We start from the raw sequence: 16,393 nt of genomic DNA, 5'->3' as shown, positions 1-16,393 counted from the left end.
ACCCACATAGAAATTCGATCAATCATCTCAATCAGCAATATCCACCAGTCCGTTAATTCATGTGATGGCATATATGGTTTCATAAAACGTGTTGCTTAGAGGTTTCTGTAGTCCAATGAAATTTGTAACTGAATTTTTCATGCTTTATGCGGTTGTTAATGATGTTTTTGGCTAAATCACAGTTAGTAGTATTTTTGTTATTCTACGAACAAAGAAGGGCATACTCTCACTGAAAGATGCGAGTCACACATTACATCCATCACAATTTGGGTTTCAGTACTACGTATCTAATATTTATAAACATTGTATCGACTCCTGTTGATCAGAATGTTTCAGCCTAGAGCTAAGTGCCATAATGTTCCTTTGATGTACAGGCAAGATAGAAATGGGGCAACACGTGGAGTTTCTTTCATATACAAATATATATATATCCCCTCCCTGCTAAGATGGTTGATTGTTTATTCTTTCTAACCTTTTCAGTAACACAGAAAGTCTACATTTTTACGACATATTCAATGTACGGAAGAACAAAAACCCACTTATGTTTCTTATACCTTGTTATGAGATCCAATATTTTATTGGGTAATGAAGTGTTGATATTTTGATTGCACACGCTTTTGAGTGAATGGATTTTCTAAATTTCGAATGAAAAAATTGAATTTAAAGATGAAAAATGCTCTCGTGCTATGTGAGAATCCTATAATATGTTATTGAATATTTTTGAAGTTTAGGTATTGTGTTGTACTGCTAAGTTGGCATTGTTGTTTACAGTCGCATCGACAACCACAGAGCCGACAACAACATCAGCTACCAGTATATCTACGTCAACAGCTTCGACCTCCACCCCATCAACCACAAGTAATTACTTACACAATTGAATAGTGTTAAGTTATGTTGATAAAGGACAATTCTCAAGGATGCGAGAAACATATTTTATGAAAATATATCAAATGTTTATGTATATCAACAAGGGGTTGAAGAGATATACGCACTTTCAATATCCTTAACCACAAAAAGCATTTGTCAAACCATGTCAGTATTGTTAATTTCAGTGCCATATGTCACAATTATATTGATGATATAAAAATATGTTGAAAATTCCCTTAAATCCTTCAAATGACAACTGTATTGATGTACAATTGCTTTTTAAGGGATATATATATATAGATGTTTTTATCAAAAACAAAGAAAAGTTTGATGATTTTATTCAGCCTGAAAAGCTATGCAGATTTGATTTATGTAGTTTTTGTTTTTTTATTGGCGTTTATTTCGACACACACACATCCTTCAGCACATTTATGTTTCGGCATTTATTGTATTAAAATAAATTAAAAAGTGATTTTAATAGTGCAATATTGAGGGGAAAAAAACTCGTTGTTTCCCTGACTTTTGCACAGGTTTCTCCATTGAATGAGTTGAATAGTTCAATAACATTGTATTTGCGAAAGTTATCATTTGACCATAAAATCCTCAAGTGACCATCTAACAAACACTACTTTGTTATTATGCTTTAACCAAATCACCTCTTTGCATTACTAAATAGTCTCCTAATTGCACTTTTTACAAAGCAAACATTGTTTGCGGTACTTATTAATTGAGAAAGCAATTCAAGATTTAAAAAAACTGTCAGTAAAACAAACGTGTTAATAATGATAAATACAATAACATTCAGTATATAACTCTATTTCAGTGTTTATAGACAATATATACACATTCATACTTAAAGGAAACCTTCATACATTTTGTACATATATTGTATATACATTGCGCATAAAGAATAATATCATATAGGAGTTTGTCCAGTAGATGTTATGAACATACATTTACATAAAGAAACAAACATATCCATTTATGATCCTTCAGCATTATCATTATCATCGTCATTATTAATTGATTAATTGATTTACTTTTTTATCAATGTACTACTGTTTTGTTATCAGGATGATTTCCCCCCAGTTGTCGGGTTTGTGTATTAATCTATAAGTGTTTCTGTTTTGCTGTACGAAATAAAAGCAAACTTAAAGATTATCAATACCACAAAACCATTTTATATCACCATTGAAAGTGCCAATTGATTTGAAAGTCATTTTGTGGATACAGTAAATGTCACAAGAAGATGAATTACTTTATATCGTATTAAAGGCTAGTAAAAGCTGTAACTTATCAACATAGTATTGTGATTTTTAGACGATATGCATATTTTTCTTCTCAATATGCATTATCTTACTTGTTACAGTGACCACAGAATTTAAACCATGTGATATATCAGAAGGGCTTGGTTCGCGGATGAAGATCCGTGATTCTGATATTGAGATAACAAATGGCTACGGAAATGAAGATGTTGCTGATCTAAGACCAGACGGTGCTGGATTATTATTTCAGAAAAACTCTTATCTAAAAATTAACTTTGATGCAACGCCGGTGAGACTAGCATTGATGAACGTGACTACAGTTTCGCAAGTCAGAATTAAAGTGACCATCATTACCGCATCTGGGGATCTTGAAGAAATGGTATGTGTGATTCCTCATTAGTGACTCCGTCTGTGTATGGTACATGCAACTTATATGTTGTTATTGAATGTAATGCTACATATAGAATCAAATGTAACAATAACACGTGTGAAGTAACAAAAGTAACATTTCAATTCTAACAATTTCTTCTTTATGATACTTTTAGGAATCCCGAACACCATCCATCGTAAGATTTAATGGCCAGACTTTCGTCAAACAACTTCAAGTGTTCTTTTTAGATGAAGGAACCATTAAAATGGAATTATTCGGATGTTTCCATTACGGTATGTTAACATCTTTGAAGAAAAACCTATTGAATCTGTTTTCACAACAATCCTGTGTTCGAATAAAAAACATATGTTTGCGTCTTAATGCATCTAAAATACTCAAATTGTGACGATCACCTCCTTGCAAGTCATTGTTATTTTAACATTTTCCTCAAATTCAACAGCAAAAATTGTTTTTGCATAAGTATAATTTTGGTCTATTTTGCTTCATCGAATTTCAGGTCGATACAGTTTTTTTCATTTTTTATATTTCTGAAAACAAACAAGAATGTAGAAAAAGAAACAACAATCAATAAAGGAGCTCACTTGAATGGTAATATTAATGACAAAACAATATATGCTGGTTGCATTTGTCTTCAAATCTCCATTATGTAAACTATCCGGTCAGTATCATACGGCCGACTTGTAAAGAAACATCGTGTTATATGGCCGACGTGTAAAGTAACTTTCTGTAATACGACCCGCTTTTAAAGTAACTTTGTTATACGGCCGACTTGTAAAGTAACGTTATGTTATACGACCCACTTGCAAAGTTCATTTCTGTTGAACGACCCACTTGTAAAGTTCCTTTCTGTTTTACGGCCGACTTGCAAAGTAACTTTCTGTTTTACAGCCGACTTGCAAAGTAACTTTCTGTTATACGGCCGACTTGTAAAGTAACATTGTGTTATATAACCGACTTGTAAGGTAACATTATGCTATACGACTGACTTGTAAGGTAACATTATGTTATACGACCGACTTGTAAGGTAACATTATGTTATACGGCCGGTTTGTAAAGTAACATTGTGTTATACGACCTACTTGTAAGGTAACATTATGTTATACGGCCGACTTGTAAAGTAACATTGTGTTATACGACCCACTTGTAAGGTAACATTATGTTATACGACCCACTTGCAAAGTTACTTTATGTTATACGACAAATTTGAAAAGTAACTTTCTGTTATATGGACAACTTGAAATGTAATTTTCTGTTATACAGCCGATATGACAGATGAACCTAACAGCCGTAAAACCATGTCTTTTCTACCATTTAATCATATTTTTTTTCAAAAAATAAATACGTTTCACACCCAAACCAAAACGTTCTGTATAATGTACACATCTAGTTTTCAACAGTGTGATACAAAAAAGACGTTATTACTTGATGACATGCACGTTTAGATAACAGTTGAAGTGCATTTTATTCGGAAAGATTCCTTTCACTTCGGTATATATCGCATCGCTAGGGGTGAATTTGACACAGGTGTATAAGTACTACATTTGTTCGATTAGCGATATAAAGTTGCCAGGAACGTCTTCACTGCTAGTAAGATTAATTCAAATAAATACATCTCTCTATTAGATTTCTGTAGAAAAGGTAATCGTTTTCATAATATCCACTTCGAATTTCGTTTAACAAACACTGGAAATGAGTTCAATAGATAACCAGGTGGGTACTCCCAGTTCGATGGCTGGTGTTTTGATTGGAAGACAGGTACGTGTTAGATCGATTCCACATAGAGTGTCGCTAAACAAAATACTAGATTTGAACACAATGACATACAATGTTTCTGTTTCAATTTTGGAAAAATATTCAGTGTCGTAAAGGTATCATTATTAAAGAAAGTTTTGTTTTCACTGTAGTGTATATTGATTATATATATATTAAAATGTAAAAGGTGAAACATCATTGCATATACTCAGTTAGCCGAGACATGGATACAGCTCCTTTATTGATTACGAGATGACATCAATCTAATGACGCATTTTTAGTGAAAGGTTTCATACGGGTTACCATCATCAGACATTTATTATTCCATCGAAATGGAGCATTTGTAGATAATGCATTGGGATAAAACAACAAAAAGGAACCTTAATGAGATAATTAAGAAGGAAAGCTACAGTATATGTTTAAAGAAGTCATCAAAGCGTCAACTACAACAAGGAACAAAGAAACTATTTTTTCAATTTTGGTCAGGTCAGGTCAGGACCGAAAACATTTAAATGTTATTCCACGGATAACTTATTGTGTTATTTAAAACATGTGTTTTGTTTGAAAAAAAATCATGCAGATAGACATCTTATATATTTTACTTGCTAAAACTGAATTATTAATCAATATCTGAAAATTTAACATTATAAGGCAATGCATCTATGATAAATGATGATCTTTTTGCAATGAATTATTGTTTCTAGTTGTTTTACATATAGTTTACCATCTTAAAATCACATAGCAAGTATACAGTGAATATATTTTGTCTCATGTTATATAGATAAATATTAGGCGTTATATAAAGCATGAAAATATCTGTTTATTTATTGAGTTTTCCCCAAATATATTTAAGAGCAGGATGTCGTGAGAAGTGTATACCATGTTCGTAGTTCAAAAGATTTTATAAGATATTATACACACATAAGTATCGATGATAAAATAGTTCAAATTCACAATATTTCTCCTTTGCGACTTTTCTTATTCATATGTTATTTCATACAAATCTTCTCTTTTTATAGTTTTTCTCTTACTTATTCATTGCTTTGTTTACGTCATTTTAGGTTACAATCGATTATATTGATGATCTTTTGCCGAAGATCACAACTTTATTTAAAAGTTCTCCTAGATGTCCTTAAGTTGTGGTTCGTCGGGCCGCAACAATACAACTTAAGTCCCTTTCATAAACATGTGTGGTACAAGATTCTGTTTAGATGGTCCACAAATAACTTGACATAGACAAACAGTTACAATTGTTATATTGTACCTGTAACTAGCCGCGACGTACAGTTAGTTAGAGGTTGTTATTCCACAAGATGGTGTAGCGCACCTCCTCAAAAGAACAATTACTTTTCTTTCGCTGCTTAAGATAGCGTAATATGTGTATATATATATGACATCAATTTGAAGACAAACAAAAGATAGCACTTCAATATCAAGGTATGTTATTGTTATTGTGTTTATTATTGTATGCTATTATTGACTACATGCCTTCTTGCGTCAGTTGCAAGTGTCAGTGGTATTCTGAAAGGAGAGGAAACTAACATGAAAAAAATATCATGTCGACCACCTGATGAAATATATGTGTATCAATTCCTGTAATAATGATATCAACGTTTCCATAACTCAACATTTAAAATAAAATAAGCATGGTAAGGAATTTAATTTTGTTTCACTGTGTTGTGTTATAAAACAGTTAATTCAGTCATGCAATTCCTTTACGAAAATGCTTGAGAAAGTTATGTCTTCATGATGTATTTTATAGTAAAATAAATAGTTTCAATGACAGAATCAACAACTGCGTCTACATCAACAACACTCTCTACATCAACTACAACAGAAGGTACAACAGAAAGGACTTCATCAACATCAACAGAATCGACAACTTCATCAATATCTACAACACAAACGACGACAAAAATAACAAGTCCAACAGAAGGTACAACAGAAAGGACAACATCAACAGAACGGACAACTGCATCAACAACTCCATCAACGACAACTTTAACAACGATGGCTACTACAAGTCCTAGTATGTTACATATAAATGAACATTTTCGCCAAAAAACACTATTTTAAGGTATAACCTGGCATATTAACAGTTATTATGTTTTTTGCACGACGTTTTTATTAGTAAGTTTGAACAACGTGTGACAAATGGAAGTGTCAGGTCCTGTTTGTAATATGGTATATCAGTATCCTAGTACTAGTATACGAAAGTTAAAATATTTTCAAAATTGTGATGTGCAACTTATACATAAATTCTTTTTTAGTTTGCGAGATGATCGAAATTGATGGCGATGACACCGAAATGTACACTTTAACGCCAAGGCTTTACGGAAAGAACATGCAAGATGCGATGAGGAAAGATTCTGGTGCTCAGACAACTCTGGATTTCCCCACTGGGAACACACCGTTTTTAATTGATTTTAAATCAACGATTACAGTTTTGAAACTTACATTAACTGTCGAAAAAGAAGCCAATGACCTTGTTGTTGTCGCTGATTTTGACGACAGTACAGAAAAGGTAAATTAGATTTTTAACAACTGTTACAAAATATTTTTCATACAATCACTATTGATTTCCCCACTCCCAACCCATTGGATAAACATATTAGGAGCTGGTAAACATTTTGTTTACTAACTAGTGGGTAACTCTATGGACGTTATTCCATTGGTCAATCTTCTAATTATGACGTCAAATAACAATGCTTTGCGACGTCATCTTCTATTGTGACATCATTGTTCATGGCAATTGTTTCCGTCCATTTGGAACGAAGATAATGTAGTCCGAAGAGATGCGAAACACGGTTTTCTAGATATACTATCTAAACATTGTTCGATAAAAAACGTCCCTAAACTTGTGAAGATTGATAAATATGTTTATCTAAATCTCCTTAGTTCATTTTCTAATTGTATAAGACACATCGTGTATTTAAACAACTTAAAAATTAACTTATCTCGAGTAGTTTCTTTTGTCATAAAATTATAATTGTTTACTAATGATCTATAATGCCAATGACAGATATTTGAATAAAATTAATATATATTACCAGTTTAATAACGTACTTGTTTGTAGTAAACCTCGAACTAAACACTTCTCGATACGATCAATATTTGGTGTAAATGTAAATGATCATATAGATGTTTTGATATTAATCAGTTGTTTTTTTATTTTGCAGGCAAATGAAGTTTCAGACACCGGCAAGGTTATAGTTACGTTCAACTTACAGGGCGGACTACCTGTTACACGAATCGGCATCAAGTTCATTGGTGTTGGGTCTGTGCAGCTCAGTGATATTTTTCTAGAAGTATGCAAAGGTGGTAAGTATATGTCGAATTGTATCAACTTTGTCTTTTAGCAAAATACATTTGGATAGTACACACTCTCGTGGCGCACTATACTTTTTCAATAAAAGCAATGAGTTTGTTTTCAAAAACAGACTGAATTGTTTAAAGATTCACCGTACTGTTAAATAGGTGTAAAATATTCCTATATCAGAAAACACGCTCCATTTGGTAAAAAAATCTTTTAAAGAATCGATGTCATGTCATTGCGTTCAGTAAACTGAATACTATTGTATTTTTAGTTGTTTCAAGTACGGTATCCACTACAACTGCCCTTGTAACGTCACAGACAACTCCAGGTAAGAATGTTGTTAATCAAAGCAATGATCATTGATTGAATAGTAAAGAATGTCAACTGCATTCGACGAAACAATAAAAAAATCACATAAATCGGATATGAAGAAAAAGTCAGCAGAAGAGGTGATAAAAAAGGGAAAGGCCCTGAATATTTCATCTTTGCACGCCGAGAGTTAAGATTTTTTCTGCGCCCTCAGTTATGAAACGACTGAATTCAAACGATTTGATTAGTAGCGGCTACACACAACAGAAAATCAAGTTCCATAACTATTAAGGTAGCTACATACATAGGGTCATGATGTGTATATCACGATCTATTGTATACGACGATTTAGGGCGTTAAATCTTTGCAGCTTAATTGATATATTTAACCAGTTATGTAAATTTATCGGTTATCGAGAAAGGGAGAAAAAAGAAATCCTATCTCGTGTAAGCATTTGTATCACAAAACGTAACAAGGCAAACTTGACTCATTTTACCAACATAACCTTACTTTTTTGATAGCCTAGCAAAATATTGTATTGAGGAATGGACAAGAACTAAGTGAATGACCTTCTCCGATTTTAACTGAGAGTACAGAATATGGTATTCAATTTGAATGAACACAAATCAATACGACGCGGATTAACATTCCGTTTAATTATCAACAACACAACCAATAACATTTTTTTTTCAAGTTACAAAGTGTATTCGGACAAACTCAGTATCTACTTTTAGTGATTCGAAACTTCAAAAACTAAATCGTAGCGTCTCTCCTACTTTTAGTCATATACACTTTTTATATATAGTAACTGCTCACTATTTGCTGACGAATTGCGTATTTACTGATCACACATCTCTAAAATCAGGGCAAAAGTTGTATTGAGAACATGTGTCTTTTTTCGTTCTTCACTTTATAAAGGGTAAAAATAGAAGCAAATTGATAACATCGTAACTTGAGAGAGATTCTGTCAAATGCAAAAAGCGGCCAATGCAGGAAGACTTGCAAGCTATGCAGCTTGCCTGTACAAATCATGTCGAACTGATACGTAAGGCTTTTCAAAATACCGTTATATTTCATTCTTCGCCAGAGCTTACTTCGCCTCCATGCCTATTCTTCTGCGATAGCAACCATAAATGCCTCAAAGAAGATAATATATGTGATGGAACTCTGGATTGTTATGACGGGAGCGATGAAACCAATTGTTCTCCAGGTAAATAATCACGAGGAGAAGACGTTTGTTAAACAGTTCCAGATTAAATGCGAAAAAACAAATTACCGTTTTTTTAATGACTGCGTATGTAATGTTCTAACGTATGGCCTAGAACTGGAACATAATTAATATATTCGAAGAAAAAAATAGCGACTCGCAAATAAACCTTTACTGGACTGTACATTTACAGGTGAAACAACAACAACGACATGGAAACCAACGTCTCCAACATTGGGTAGGTCCAGCAAATATTGAAATGTAAATATGCTTCAAAACAAACAAAAATAGTTCATTTGTCAATACGGATATTGCTTTCACTGGTGTTTTGGAACATATTTTAAATTATATTGATATAGAATTTTGCGAGGTTATCTGGATTAAAAAAATGCAAATAAAAAGTGAAAGCTTATTATATTGACATTTTCTATTAATTCTACCTGTTTCTGAATGTAAATTTCGCATATAACCGTGTGTGCATAATATTTTAATAATTATTTTACGTTATACAAACCACTGTGGGATAATTATTATTAATCATGAAACTTATAGGTGCTTATTGCTCATCCTGTAATATATGTATCTTTTGTAACACGGAAGGATAGTTTTAACTATATCATGGTAAATGTATCGATGCCTACATCTGATAAAACCGATCTGGGACGTGATAATAAAAACCCAATATGAAATATTGGTGAATCAACCGGAAAAAGACCAGTGCTGAATAATTCGACACATTCTTGTCGTTGGACCATTCTTCGCCAAAGAGTCTTCGCCTTGTCTTCGCCTTATCTTCGCCTATTCTTCGCCTGTTCTTCTCGTTGTCTGACTGACAACTGCTACATAATAGGTAGGAATACGTTTCAAATAGAGCACACGTATGAACAGTCAAATGCATAAATTTTCTCTTAATAGAATTAATTAATCAATAAATTAAAAATGATTGAATAAGAAATATATCCCACTGTGTATATATGCATGTTTTAACTGTTTTTTGGTGAATATTTACAACACGGTCAAATTAGATTGAATAAGCACAAGGAGTCAAGTAAAACCATCTTTTTAAATCATATAAATCGGATGATATGCTGATGATGTTGAAGCAACACGACATATATTCAATAACTCTGGCGCTACGATGATGATATTTTTATATTGTATGGTTCTTTTTTTTACATTTCAATTATTTAAGTATTATGATATGTTCTATACTAATAATAAAGCTGGGAAGGTTTAGGCTAACCTAAGCATTTTGCAGATTTATTCTACACATGGGGATAAATGTTTCAACAAATGTCTTTGGTTTAAAATCATAATATTGTACCTACCCATAAAGACCTATCCATTTGCTTTTATTCATGAAAAATAGTATGTGTTTGTAATTATTCATTCTGAATTTCTTCATTAACAAACGACAAACTGTACATTGTACCTTCTAAGCAGATTGAACATATTATTTATCGTCTGAATCATACGAAACTATCCAGAAATGTTCCGTTCTGAAGCATTCTCTCTGACCTTGTAAACTTCGCAATATTTACAAGACATGATATTAAACAGGGTTATGACATTATTCAGCATATATATTCTTAAAATAAAACGTTGGAATACCTTGTTCAAAATATATCTCGTCCATGTAGAAAGTCAAACACAGCAAAACATTTTACTGCACTATTTGTCGTCAATTTATGACACATCAGTAGTACTAACAGTTAAGGAATTAAAAAATGTAATGTGTTCCGAAAATAAATGGAAATGTATCAATATTACAGCAGAAGGAAACGCTTTTAAAATATGTTACATCCACTCATTCAATATCACAAGCAGAAACATTTTTTCGAGCATATGATTTATCTATTCATATCTGGTTTTCAATATCTAATTAAAATATTCAGGAAAAAGAGGTGTATTCATCCCTTATATCATCATTCAATTCTCTAGATTTATGCATTGATAAAGATAAATAACACATTTCAGACGCAAATCACGGTTAAGTTATCAACTTAGTAATGTTGTTAGAATAGTTTTAAAAGATAGGGACTTATTCAGTATAAATATTTCTGTTTGCTCCTTTTAAGACAAAAGTTCGTTTTTTATCATCAACATTGATAGACAAACGAATCAAATAAAACTATATTAAAAGAGAGCATGAACATGTTGCAATGTACGCATACATCGCACTGTTGGTTTGAATATTCTTGTATTTTTGGTTTTGGCAGTGTTGCAATTTCCGAGAACTGAGATTAACATTTGCACAATCAACTTAACGAAAATTAGCAATTGAGAACTATATTTAAAAAATAAAAACATTGTTAATGTATTTCATCTTTCGGGAAAGATCGTCAGATATTTCTGTGAGGTGACTTTCATTCAGTATTGGAAGAAAGTCATCTTCGGTACGATAAAAAGAAATTTTCCACCGTCCTGCACAGACAACTGTTTCGTTGATCTATTCAATTAAGTTCTTTTCACCGTCAAATTAATCTATCAATTAATTTATCACAACTTTTTTTAATTGCACATTTTATCATTGATTTTTCAATATATTTGCCTTCAATTTTGTTTAATATAATTTAATTTATCACATCTAATCAATTGTAGTATAATCTCTCATTAATTTAGTGTAGTCTATTATATGTTTTGTTTGAGGGTATTTCTCTATCATTTGGTCATTTAAAATTAATTAGATTTGGGAATTAGAAACAAAGCAAGGATACAATATTTTTGCAAAAAGTAGTGTTCACTGATATAAGAATGCTACCTCCGGGCTTCGGTAGTAGAAAACAATTGTGTTTACATTTGCATACGATTACCTCGTGCTATTAACAGACGACACCATTGACTGGGTCATAAGTAAAACTGTATATATAGATATTTGTCCATCATAAACAAATTATGTGAGACATAAGCGAAACTCCATATCTATGTGTGTTTCTAAAACAGCAATACATTCTTACGTTTTTCTGGTGAACCGGGTAATTGTTTTGGCAGTGTTCAGGCGACGTACAAACGTCTAAACATACCCTCGTGTATGGTCACGCGGTCACGTGATACATCTTGACGAACGGCCACGCAAATATATAGTAGGAGACGATATACTGGAAAATCGATATCGGAATTTATTTTTTGGCCTCGTCTAATCGCAGCTAAATATTCTGTCATAAATATATGATGGGGAAATATCAAAATCACCCTATTTTAAAACACATTTGGCACGCATTAAACTTTAAATAAACATATATTAGTAAAACGATACACTAATTAGAGTTTACGTTCATACTTAAATATGCGTAGAGTAAAATATTGTATTGCTCTAAATACACATTTTACCAGACTTGCTGTGCAATATAATGCGACAATTATTTTAACGTTACTTGTTTCATTGGACATTGGATGTTTAAAATGAAAATATTGCACCTCATTTTCCTTCGTATTTGATTAAATATAAAGACAGGAAAAATAGTGAGAATCATACAAACTGATACTAATTTATCAATTCGTCTTCATACAATCTGGATAATATAATAAATAACATTTTAGCATCACCTTAAAAATGAGTTTTGGTACTGTTTTTGGCTTGTGTGTCTCTATCATTCCCCGGTATTTCAAATGGCTTTTAAGTAAACAAGACAATTAGCCGTGTCATTGGGGCAACTACCTTTGGTTAGAGTAGAGGTTTATAATATTATAACTGCATATATTGTCAGTGAATATTTTACAACACAAATGTATAAATTCAGGTTTCAGTTGGACCTTTGCATGCTTCTAATCAGTTGTCAATATATCAATGTAACAGTTGCTTTTCAACATTTACAGTTATGTAAAAATAAATAAATATCTTCCACGTTTACAACATATTTCACTTATTCGTAAATCAGTGATTAGTTTTTTGAAAATATTTCGAAACACCGACTATTGTTTCATCACTTATTCGTAGGTCAACGATGATTTTGAAAATGGTCTGAATCATTAACATTTTGTTAAAATGTTTCCGGTTCATCCGGACTAATACTATTTTGATATCTTTAAAAGTGTACAAGTAATATACATTGTCTTTACTAATTATGTGAAAGATGCTCTTTTTTTCTGGCGTTCAGTTCATGTACTGCTTCTATCAATCTGTCGGTTTCTTCTTTAAAATTATAGCATCATCAACATTATCTACTTCGACAACAACTTTACCAACAACAACAACTCCCGAGAAAACGACATCAACTACTACCTTAACAACAAGCTCCACTACCACGTCCACTACCACGTCGACAACGACCTTGCCAACGACGACCACCATGCCCACGTCTACAGAATCATCGACTCCAATGGAAACGACATCTACAACTACGGTTACAACTAGTAAAACAACAACACCTACGACTACGCACAGCACAACAACAGGTATCCATAGAACATGATCGGTTTCAAGTGATATGGTTTTAATGGCAACGTAACAGTTCATGAACATTGTTTGATTTCACCAGAGTACTTCAAACGACATATACCTTTGTATGCAATTTGTATGTAAGTGATGATGCATGATCCGTAATGCCGATCTGGATAGAGTTTGAGTGAAAATGCATTTCTTTAATGATCAACCTCCATATATATTTTCAGAATGTGACGTCCAAATGATTTCAAAGGATAACACAGCCGATGTTGTATCCGAGACTACTAATGGAAAAGGGAACGGATTGGACGAGCCATTTATTGCAAACTCTGGCGTTGTACAGCCAACAATCAGCTATACGATCAAGGCTATTAATGACGATGTTAAATTCGTCAGAGTTGCTCTCACAGTGACGAATGTCCAGACTGTCAAAGTTTATGTAGTTGACACAAACAACAATGTTGTTGCACCTATCAATCCAAAACAGGTAAAACATGTCATTCCTATTGTTTTTACTGAACATATTACAAACTTGTAAGCTAAGCAAACAAATCAACATCTAAGCCATTTCCCTATAAAATTTGAAATACAAATACCAATAAAAGGAGTATGTCACTTACTATAAAGTCATGTAATATTACGTAACGAATGTCTTGTGGATATAAGTAGCTTTCGAAAACGAATTTTAAAATCATTGTTCCTTCGTAGGTGTCAGTTACCGGACCATATCCAAAGACTGTTGAAATCAAGCTGATTGGTACGGAAGGTGTGAAGTTGAAGGTAGTCCTTGTACCAACTTCATACGGTCAACCAAAACTTGAAAACGTGGAGATTGATGCTTGTTACACTGAAGGTATTATTTTTGAATTTATTTGAAGAATATTACATACCAACTGACGACAGATCTCACTCATAGTAAATGCGAAATCCATGTTTAGATATTATTAACAATGAGGTTGAATTTATTACATACATTTATTGGTCGATACTATTCAAATTGTAGCAACAACGACCGCAGTGCCTACAACAACAACTGTTCCGACTACCACGTCCACTACCACGTCGACAACGACCTTGCCAACAACGACCACCATGCCCACGTCTACAGAATCATCGACTCCAATGGAAACGACATCTACAACTACGGTTACAACTAGTAAAACAACAACACCTACGACTACGCACAGCACAACAACAGGTATCTATAGAACATGATCGGTTTCAAGTGATATGGTTTTAATGGCAACGTAACAGTTGATGAACATTATTTGATTTCACCAGAGTACTTCAAACGACATATACCTTTGTATGCAATTTGTATGTAAGTAATTGATGATGTATGATCCGTAATGCCGAACTGGATAGATTTTGAGTGAAAATGCATTTCTTTAATGATCAACCTCCATATATATTTTCAGAATGTGACGTCCAAATGATTTCAAAGGATAACACAGCCGATGTTGTATCCGAGACTACTAATGGAAAAGGGAATGGATTAGACGAGCCATTTATTCCAAACTCTGGCGCTGTACAGCCAACAATCAGCTATACGATCAAGGCTAATAATGACGATGTTAAATTCGTCAGAGTTGCTCTCACAGTGACGAATGTCCAGACTGTCAAAGTTTATGTAGTTGACACAAACAACAATGTTGTTGCACCTATCAATCCAAAACAGGTAAAACATGTCATTCCTATTGTTTTTACTGAACATATTACAAACTTGTAAGCTAAGCAAACAAATCAACATCTAAGCCATTTCCCTATAAAATTTGAAATACAAATACCAATAAAAGGAGTATGTCACTTACTATAAAGTCATGTAATATTACGTAACGAATGTCTTGTGGATATAAGTAGCTTTCGAAAACGAATTTTAAAATCATTGTTCCTTCGTAGGTGTCAGTTACCGGACCATATCCAAAGACTGTTGAAATCAAGCTGATTGGTACGGAAGGTGTGAAGTTGAAGGTAGTCCTTGTACCAACTTCATACGGTCAACCAAAACTTGAAAACGTGGAGATTGATGCTTGTTACACTGAAGGTATTATTTTTGAATTTATTTGAAGAATATTACATACCAACTGACGACAGATCTCACTCATAGTAAATGCGAAATCCATGTTTAGATATTATTAACAATGAGGTTGAATTTATTACATACATTTATTGGTCGATACTATTCAAATTGTAGCAACAACGACCGCAGTGCCTACAACAACAACTGTTCCGACTACCACGTCCACTACCACGTCGACAACGACCTTGCCAACAACGACCACCATGCCCACGTCTACAGAATCATCGACTCCAATGGAAACGACATCTACAACTACGGTTACAACTAGTAAAACAACAACACCTACGACTACGCACAGCACAACAACAGGTATCTATAGAACATGATCGGTTTCAAGTGATATGGTTTTAATGGCAACGTAACAGTTGATGAACATTATTTGATTTCACCAGAGTACTTCAAACGACATATACCTTTGTATGCAATTTGTATGTAAGTAATTGATGATGTATGATCCGTAATGCCGAACTGGATAGATTTTGAGTGAAAATGCATTTCTTTAATGATCAACCTCCATATATATTTTCAGAATGTGACGTCCAAATGATTTCAAAGGATAACACAGCCGATGTTGTATCCGAGACTACTAATGGAAAAGGGAATGGATTAGACGAGCCATTTATTCCAAACTCTGGCGCTGTACAGCCAACAATCAGCTATACGATCAAGGCTAATAATGACGATGTTAAATTCGTCAGAGTTGCTCTCACAGTGACGAATGTCCAGACTGTCAAAGTTTATGTAGTTGACACAAACAACAACGTTGTTGCACCTATTAATCCAAAACAGGTAAAACATGTCATTCCTATTGTTTTTACTGAA

At 33.1% G+C, this 16,393-nt stretch overlaps 1 protein-coding gene across 1 annotated transcript in view; it reads left to right on the top strand.

Annotated features, from left to right (window-relative positions):
* The window catches only part of LOC110442399 (SCO-spondin-like), a gene marked incomplete at its 3' end in the record, with an annotated part of 50,741 nt that extends 34,381 nt beyond the window's left edge, over positions 1-16,360 (top strand). The window contains exons 34-50 of the mRNA XM_021485993.1: positions 772-858; positions 2,237-2,511; positions 2,678-2,795; positions 6,062-6,304; positions 6,546-6,799; positions 7,455-7,596; positions 7,863-7,919; positions 8,988-9,110; positions 9,301-9,345; positions 13,254-13,502; positions 13,719-13,978; positions 14,200-14,344; positions 14,495-14,689; positions 14,910-15,169; positions 15,391-15,535; positions 15,686-15,880; positions 16,101-16,360. Coding sequence (XP_021341668.1) covers positions 772-858; positions 2,237-2,511; positions 2,678-2,795; positions 6,062-6,304; positions 6,546-6,799; positions 7,455-7,596; positions 7,863-7,919; positions 8,988-9,110; positions 9,301-9,345; positions 13,254-13,502; positions 13,719-13,978; positions 14,200-14,344; positions 14,495-14,689; positions 14,910-15,169; positions 15,391-15,535; positions 15,686-15,880; positions 16,101-16,360 — 3,053 coding nt within the window. The remainder of the gene's footprint in view (positions 1-771; positions 859-2,236; positions 2,512-2,677; positions 2,796-6,061; positions 6,305-6,545; positions 6,800-7,454; positions 7,597-7,862; positions 7,920-8,987; positions 9,111-9,300; positions 9,346-13,253; positions 13,503-13,718; positions 13,979-14,199; positions 14,345-14,494; positions 14,690-14,909; positions 15,170-15,390; positions 15,536-15,685; positions 15,881-16,100) is intronic.
* Positions 16,361-16,393: the final 33 nt, after the last annotated feature.

This window comes from Mizuhopecten yessoensis, unplaced genomic scaffold, assembly GCF_002113885.1.
Source record: "Mizuhopecten yessoensis strain PY_sf001 unplaced genomic scaffold, ASM211388v2 scaffold716259, whole genome shotgun sequence".
Classification (NCBI taxonomy): Eukaryota; Metazoa; Mollusca; class Bivalvia; order Pectinida; family Pectinidae; genus Mizuhopecten; species Mizuhopecten yessoensis.
This window is presented reverse-complemented; position numbering and strand designations above follow the sequence as displayed.